At 62.0% G+C, this 8299-nt stretch overlaps 1 protein-coding gene across 1 annotated transcript; it reads left to right on the top strand.

Annotated features, from left to right (window-relative positions):
* The first annotated feature begins 2617 nt into the window (after nt 1-2617).
* SIX1 (SIX homeobox 1) lies at nt 2618-4761 on the top strand. Its single transcript, XM_075152476.1, has 2 exons — nt 2618-3177; nt 4185-4761. Exons 1-2 carry the CDS (start codon nt 2618-2620, stop codon nt 4471-4473), a joined length of 849 nt encoding a protein of 282 aa, XP_075008577.1. The 3' UTR covers nt 4474-4761.
* The last annotated feature ends 3538 nt before the right edge of the window (nt 4762-8299 follow it).

The raw sequence follows: 8299 nt of genomic DNA, 5'->3' as shown, positions 1-8299 counted from the left end.
GCACCGGCCCCCTCGGCCGACCGCCTCCTCTCCGCGGGCGCGGAGGTGCCAGGCCCCGGCGGCGGAGGAAACGCCGCGGGGGGGGCGAAGTCAAGCGATTTGCCCGGGGTGGAAGCGGGGTGAGCCCGCCGGGTGCCCCTTTTCTGCCGAAAAATAAAAGACAGAGAAGCAGCCGGCAGCAGCTCCGTGCCGTTGTGTTGTTATTTAGTTATTTAGTTATTTGCATCTGCCTTATTTTTTTCTTGGAGTGGCTCGAAACTATTTTTTCTGGGTGATTTTCAAGGGCTAAGTGGGATGGGGTGGTTTGGGAATTCATTTACCTCTTTCCGTCGTTTAAAGTTTCCGATTTTTAGGAAAACCAACCCCGGGCAATAATTAACATTGATGCTGACCAGTTCTTGTCTGCAGAGTGTAACTCCCAGGTAGAGCCCGGCGAGACTGTCCCCTCCTTGTGTGAATTTTGGTGACACGGAAGAATAAAGTCCCGCTCGGAAATCGCGGGGAAGCCTCGGCTCAGCCCTCGCCCGTCCCTGTCAGCTCCGCCGCCGGCCGCACCGGCATCATTTGCTTATTCCCAGCAAGAGCGGTGTTTGTTTTGGTCGGCCTTTTAATGAGAAAAACAAAAAAAAAAAAAAAAAAAGGGAGAAATGTGAGGGCAAGAGAAAACCGCTCTCGTTAAAATGGCAAGGAGCTTCCTCAGCCCCGCTTTGCATTTCTCTCCTCCTCATCCTGAAGGTGTAAGCCCTCAGGTCCGTGATTTTCCTGAACTGAGCACCTTACTAGAAATAAAAAAAAATTTAAAAAATTAGTACAATAAAAAGGAGGGATGGGGGAGCCCATCTCCCAGGCTGGGCAGGGCACTGCTCCCCCAGGACGCGGCCGCGGGCGGCTGCGAGCCCATGCGCTATAATTCTGCGCACTTGCTCCAGACTTTAGGGTATTAGTTGATTTTAGAGCCGGGTTTAAGGCTCCGTTCCGGTCCCCACACAGCTGCCTTGTCAATAAGGATCTGTTCCAAGCAGACATTCCTTCTGGGAGGACATTGCAGCTCTTTAAGACTTCATCTGCAACATCATAAGTACTAAAATAAAATAGCAAGGGAAAATTACCAGACACATGGTCATGAGATATAGAAGCGCCCTGACTCCAGCGTACATAGTAAAGTCACTGTACAGACTGGGTGGCAGGGGCTTATTTTAAACAGCCCCGAGACGCGAAGTACATGGGAAAAAACAACAATCCGGATTTAGGAAAATATCGGGACCGGCCTTTCCCATATCGTATCGCGGGCAGAGGCTGCGGGCAGGGAGCGGGCAGCGGGAGGGCCGCCGGCCCCGGCTCGGAGCCCTTCGCCGCCTCGGCCACAAACGCGCTACTCTTAACTTTGAGCATTTAAAGTCAAATAAATCCGAACGTCTTTAGTGAAGACAAACAGGTTTTAAAGAGCCTCGCGATGGTTATTAGCACCCGCGGAGCGAACTCGTTCTTGAATCAAAAGCGTTCTGGAGTGTGCTTAAAATACTGGTTTCGACTTATCTAGTCAAAGATAAATAGAGTCATAAAGATACCCTCTTCCCACCGCTCCCCTGCCCTTATCTCACCGCATTGTCCTCATCTCCCAGCCTGTCCCGGCTACTGACAATAGATTATCTTTGCTCAGGGAGCCTAATTGTTTTCTAATTTTTTAAATAATTGCTTTTGAGCGAGGTGTGCAAATGAGGATTAGGCTAATTAAAGCGCCGCCGGTCGGTGCAGTTTTGCTGCCCGCCGCCTGCACGGCTTCCCCGGGGGCTCCGCGGGGCTGCCCCCGCCCCCGCCGGGGACTCCCCCGTGGCCGAGCGGGGCAGAGCGGGGGGCAGGGGGACCGCAGGGGCGGGAGGAGGGGGCGCACGGGCCCCGGGTATTATTTAGCTAGTCACTAAAGCATTATTTATTCATCCCCAGTATTAAGGTAATTAAATACGGGCTGGCTTAGCAGGGGACGGGGAGCGGGCGGGGGGGGGGCAGGAGTTTGGGGGATAAAAAAAAAGAAGGGTGGAAGAAAGAAAGACAAAGTCCGGCGGGAGCGGCTTCTCCAGAGATGCGCCCGGGGGGCGCGGGGCGGCGGGGCTCCCCCCGCAGCCGCCGGGGCCGGGGCCGCACCCGCGCAGAGGCGGCGGCGGGAAGCGCAGCCGCGGCGGCCGGGGCCGGGGCCGGGGCCGGGTCCCCGCCGCCAGGCCCCGCCCGCCCGTGCCGAGGCTCTGCCCGCCGGGCCGGGCTGGGCTGGGCTGGGCTGGGCCGGGCCGGGCCGGGCCCGCCGCGGCGGGGGCCGAGCCGCGGGCGCCCAATCAGCGCGGCGCGGGGGCTCGGGCGCTTTAAGCGCGGCGGCGGCGGAGCGGGGACAAAGTCCCCCCGGCGCCGCGACGAGCATCCCCGCTCGACCGCCCGACCGCCCCCGGCTGCCGCCGCGCCTCCGCGCTCTAGGGTCGGGACCGGGACCAGGACCAGGACCAGGACCGGGACTGGGCCCGGCGGGCGGCTCTCCGCCGCCCCGCTCCCGCGGGGTGCCCGCCGCCACCGCCTCCTCCTCCTCCTCCTCCTCCTCCTCCTCCTCCTCCTGCCGCCGCCGCGCCCGGCCATGTCGATGCTGCCGTCGTTTGGCTTCACGCAGGAGCAGGTCGCCTGCGTCTGCGAGGTGCTGCAGCAAGGGGGGAACCTGGAGAGGTTGGGCCGGTTCCTCTGGTCGCTGCCGGCCTGCGACCACCTGCACAAGAACGAGAGCGTCCTGAAGGCCAAGGCGGTGGTGGCCTTCCACCGCGGCAACTTCCGCGAGCTCTACAAGATCCTGGAGAGCCACCAGTTCTCCCCCCACAACCACCCCAAGCTGCAGCAGCTCTGGCTGAAGGCTCACTACGTGGAAGCCGAAAAACTGCGGGGCAGACCCTTGGGCGCCGTCGGCAAATACCGCGTCCGCCGAAAATTCCCTTTGCCCCGCACCATCTGGGACGGCGAGGAAACCAGTTACTGCTTCAAGGAGAAATCCCGGGGCGTGCTGCGGGAATGGTACGCCCACAACCCCTACCCGTCCCCCCGGGAGAAGCGGGAGTTGGCGGAAGCCACCGGTCTCACCACCACCCAGGTCAGCAACTGGTTCAAGAACCGGAGGCAGCGGGACCGAGCGGCGGAGGCGAAGGAAAGGTACTTGCCACCCCCCCCCCCCCAGTCCTCCCCGTACCCCCTTTTCTCCCCGCTCCCCGTGCGAGGGGCGACCGGGAGCCCGGGGGGCGACCGGGAGCCCCGGGAGCGCGGCGAGCACCCGGCGGCAGATGGGATGGGAACAGCGAAAATACCTTTTTTTTCCCCCTAAACCGCGTTGCGTTCCCCCCCCCACCCCCCCGCCAATCCCCCGTGGAAAGCCAAGTGGGTTTTCCACCCGAGATCCACCGGACCCCGCTCCTCGCCTCCCGACCCCACCTGCCCGGGGGGGAGCAGCGAGCCCCTCACCGGCCTCTCCAGGCCGCTCCGCCGCCTTTGTTTGCTGCCTACCGCCCCGAGTAAACCGGGAACGACGCTGTCCCGGAGCCTCCGGGGAAGCGTCGGGATGCCGGGTCGGGTATTGCCGGGGATCGGAGGAGCTCCGAAGCCCGGAGGAGGAGAGAGATGCAGCCCGGGGATGGAGAGGGGAAGAACCGGAGGGAGACCGGGATGGGGAAGCGCTGGCCGGGCCGAGCCGCCGCCCCGCACCGAGGCCACCCCGGGCGGCGCCGCCCGGGGTGGCCTCGGTGCTGGGCGGCGGCTCGGCCCGGCGAAGCAGACAGCCACGGAAGGCATCGCCCCACTTTTCGTCTCCTCCAGCAACCTCCCCACCGAACCTCCTAGAGAAAATCCCGCACCCTGCTCGTCCCCGGGCCGCGCTTTCATTTTTAATTAAAAAGAGAAAATTCGCCCCCCAAAATCCCCCCTCTCTTCCTCCAACTTTTCCTCTCGGGCTCTGCGGTGTACACCTATTTATAGGAGGGTAAAAAGAAATGGGGACGGTCCGTTATGAAAATATTAGGTGCTTTTTTTTTTTCCGGGGAGAGGCATCTGCTCCCACGATGAAATAAAACGCAAAGGATTTACTGGGGGCATTAGCACAGCGCCCATCCCCAGCGCCTCCCGCCCGCTGTAACATCCCCGTTGTGGGTTTTTTTGCCTTTCCGCAGGGAAAACACGGAAAACAACAACGCGGCCACCAACAAACCGAACCAACTCTCGCCTCTGGATGGGAGCAAACCCCTCATGTCCAGCTCCGAGGAAGAGTTTTCTCCTCCCCAAAGCCCGGATCAGAACTCGGTCCTGCTCTTGCAGGGGAACCTCAGCCACGCCAGGAGCTCCGGCTACTCCCTGAGCGGCTTAGCCGCATCCCAGACCCCTCACAGCCTCCAAGGCCACCAGCTCCAGGACTCGCTGCTGGGACCCCTCACGTCCAGCCTGGTGGATCTGGGATCCTAAAGGCCCGAGGCCGGAGGATCGGGAGAGAAGGTTCTGCTCGGGGACAGAGGCTCTGGGTTGTACATAGAGGACAGCACCCGGTTTTACAGCTCACCCGCTGATTCTTGACGGGACTCTCGGCTCTTTCACACAATCCCACATCGGCTCCTGGTCCAGTTCCTCCCCAGCGTCTCCCACTATCACCATGATTTTTTTTTTTTCTTTTTCCACGTAGCCAAACGCAGAGAGCGGCAGAAACCCTCAGCCCTTCGAGTTCAAACGAGCTGGTCCCAGCGGGAATTACAAAGGAAAAAAAAAAGAGGAAAAAAATGAAAAAAAAAAAATCAAACCCCAACCCCAGCTGGATCCGATTCCACCCAAATAAATCCCAGCCCCGCAGGCGCGGTGGGGCAGGGGCGGCCGGTGCACCCCTGCTGCTGCCCGGCCGGGTCCCCGCGGGGCCGGCGAGGAGCTGGGACGGAGGCAGAGGGAGCGAATCGCTGTACCGAGCCCTGTGTTGTAGCGAGAGGAGAGAGGGGAAGTTACGTTTACATTTTTCATATTTAGCCTTACCAGAAAGATTTCGATGTAGTTTAAATTAAAAAAAAAAAAAAAAAAAAGGAAAAAAAAAAGGCAAGAGCTGCAGTATTAGAGTTTTAACAAGTGCCTATGTCTTATTGCGGCTGTGCGAGGCGGTTAGCGAGCGAGCTCCCGTGGGCCCGCACCCCCCGGCTTCCTTCTCCTCCGTGGTGAAATGCATCGATGTGGCTAAAAATTAGGATAACAATAATAAAAGTCGACGGCCGTTTCCTCCTGAACGAGTATTTCTCAGGCTGCCCCGCCAGCTCCGCGTTGCCTTCTCCTGTCCGTCCCCGCTCACCGCCTTCCTCCTCCGGCTTGCAGAGAGCCCGCGGACGACGCTGTCTGTCTCGAGTATTCGTTACCAAAAATCGCATGTGCTTTCAGGTTTATTTTCTATTGTACCTAAACAGTCTAAATTAAACAACGCTGATGGCAGAACATCCAGGCTGCGCTTTTCTTTGCGGGGGCGAGCCCCTGTCCCTCTGCCCACCCTTTCCCCCCACCCGACGGGCTGCATCGGAGGCGCTTCGGGCTGCGGGGGGGGACAGCCGGTGCCTTCGAAACCGAGGAAGGAAGGGGAGAGGGGACCCACTGGAGCGGCTTGCGTGGGGTCGCCCCGTGGGAGGCGGGCGCCCTGCCGGAGGGGAGCGGCTCGCCCCCGCCACCCGCCCTGTCGGGGCCTCGCTGCGGCGAGGCCGCTGGTGCCGGTCCCCCCTGTTAGCGTTTTGCATCATTAAGTGCGTGTTTGTTTAAGTCGCTGCCGTGTTTATTCTCGGGGTCTTGGGCCATGGAGAAATGTCACCCTCTGCAGGAGGGTCTTGCCCGGCCGCAGCGCTCCGCGTCCCTTCCGTTCACTCCCCAAACGGGCCCGCCGCCCCCGGCACCCGGACACGCTCCAGAGCCCCCCGCAGAACCCCCACCCGCGCCGGGACGAGGCGGTGGATCCGTCCCCCCCCTCGCTCTCCTCGGCTCCGGCTACGGCTGCGGGGGAGCCGGGGGCCCAGTGCCCGGGCTGCTGAGACCGTTTTCCTCCGCCCTCCGGCCTGGTACCGGCCGCCCCTCGGGGCGCCCAGCCCAGACCCCGCCGAGCTTCCCGCGCCCACGGCCCTTTAGGGGGACACGGCCGGGGCAGTGGGGGACCCCCGCCCCCCGGGCAGTACCCAACGCGGCTCCGTGGGAGCAGGGCGGAGGGCGCAAATCCCGCGCTTGCGCGCGCAAGCCGCGCGGGTGGGCGCGTACCTGAGTGTCTGCGCGCATCCACGACCGCGGGTGGAGCCAGGGCAAAACCCGACGTCGGGTGGGCGCACGGAGCCCCCCTCCGTGCGCAGCGACCCCGGCCCCGGTAGCCCGGCCCGGGAGGGGGCCTGGAGCCGGGCCCCGCTGCGCGCCACGCTGGGACCTTGGGGGACGGGACGGTCCGTGCCCCCCGGTCCAGCCTCGCCCTCTGCCCCACCCGCGGACCCTCATCGCCCTTCAGGGGGACTCATCCAGCCCCGCCGTGATCCGCCACAAAGCAGCGCAGCCCCCCCCCAGCCCCTCGGGCAGAAAGGGGGGAACCCCCAGGGAAATGAGGGAGATTTTTAGGGTGAGCAGCCGCGGGCTCTGCGCCCCGAGGATCGATAAGCTCCAGCTCCGTTTTTTTTCCAAGCCACGGGCTCGGTGAAGAGGAAGGATAAACATTGCCCGGGGCTCCAGCCCTGCGCGGCGGGAAAGCCAAGCAGGGACTCGCAAACCAGGGGTTATTTTCAAAGCAAACAGCGCAGAGGCGCTTCATGCGCGCAGGCAGCAGCAAGGCTGACTTTCGGGGAAGGGGGGGAAGCTGCCGGGGGGTGTCCCCCTCGCCCAAACCTGCCCCTCCCCTGCACAGACCTGCGGGCCGGGGCTGCTCTCAGGCCCGATGGCTGCGGAGCGGGACCGCGCAGCACCGCGCAGCACCGCCCAGGGCCGCGCACGTTGCGCCCCATCGCCCCCCCCGACCGCGGAGCCCTGCCCACACCCCGACCCTCCATTTTCCCAACAGGGAGAGGGACGAGGTTGCCAACGGGCGGATGGTGGCAGGGAGGGATGGAGGATGCTGAGGGAACCCCTCTGAAAATACCCCTCCAGCTGGGGAAGGGGCCGGCGGGCAGGTAGGACCAGGGAGGCCCTGGAGCTGAGCCAGGCGCAGGTTGCTGAGCTCTCCTCGGTTAGGCTTGACCTCGCAGCAAGTTTTTCACAGCAAAGTCAGCCTGGGGAGGTAGCCCGGGACTGTTTCTCACCTCGCTCTGCTTTGTATTTCCACCGGCAGGAAGGAGTTAATTTGCCCCCCCAGCTCCCGCGCACCCCCCAGGACAGATTTCACACTGTGTCCAGGTCAGCCAAAAAAGGGGAGGAAATGGAGAACAGCGGAATGATTAATTCTACCTGCTTTTCCCATGAGTGATCACCTGCTCTCGGGGTCATGAATAGCAGGTAGCTCTCTCCGTCTCCAGCTCTGAGAGGCTCATTTGTTTGGTGACAGCTGAGTGACAAGACCTGAAATCCGAGCCCTCAACTTTGCCTGATGTGTGGATAAAACCCTGGATGTTCCCTCAAACATTTCAGGAAATGAAAGTTGTAACGCGATCCCTTGTGCGCCCACATCTCCCCCAGCAACACACAAAAGCTCAAAGGAACCTTCTCGGATTAAATTCAGCCTGGAGAGGATGGAAGGAAAATGGAGAGCAGGCTGAGAAAGCTGGAACTGGCAGGCTTTTCTTCAGCACTTATTGGAAATGTCTGTCCCAAGCAGGGATTTAGAAAGGTCACCTCTACCGTAAGCGCCTCTTCCTCCGGCGGAGTCAGACGGGCAGCCCGCTTCTCCCCAGCCTGCCTCCACGTTGCGGGCAGCCCCGAGGAGGGGGTTTACAGTTAGATTCCCTGAGCAGGAAATTCAGTGTATAAAAACAAACGCCCAAGGAGAAAGCCAGCCCCCCCCCCCTCCTCATTTCATTTCCCAGGTCACACCGGTTCCCAGCGTTGTCCCGTGCACGAGCCGCACGCCTGCTCTGCCCCTGCCCCACGCTGCCAGCCCCTGCCCGGCTCCCCTTCCCCACTGCCCCCCGGCCCGGCAGAGGGGCAGGTACGACCCCGCTTTCAGCCCCCACAACCCTGGGCCACGTGCTGGCAAATCCTCCACAGAGGCCCGCGGTGAGGAGCGGATGCTCGCTCAGCCGAGGGATTTAAACGCAACATTTCCAGGCCTGGTTCCCTAAAGCTCCTGCATCCCCAGCTGCAACGCAAGCAG

Source organism: Calonectris borealis, chromosome 5, assembly GCF_964195595.1.
Source record: "Calonectris borealis chromosome 5, bCalBor7.hap1.2, whole genome shotgun sequence".
NCBI classification, from domain to species: Eukaryota; Metazoa; Chordata; class Aves; order Procellariiformes; family Procellariidae; genus Calonectris; species Calonectris borealis.
This window is presented reverse-complemented; position numbering and strand designations above follow the sequence as displayed.

Coding starts and splice junctions, on each gene's coding strand:
- SIX1 (XM_075152476.1), top strand. CDS start 2,618: ATGTCGATGCTGCCGTCGTTTGGCTTCACGCAGGAGCAGGTCGCCTGC. Junction 3,178..4,184: donor GCGGCGGAGGCGAAGGAAAG/GTACTTGCCACC, acceptor GCCTTTCCGCAG/GGAAAACACGGAAAACAACA.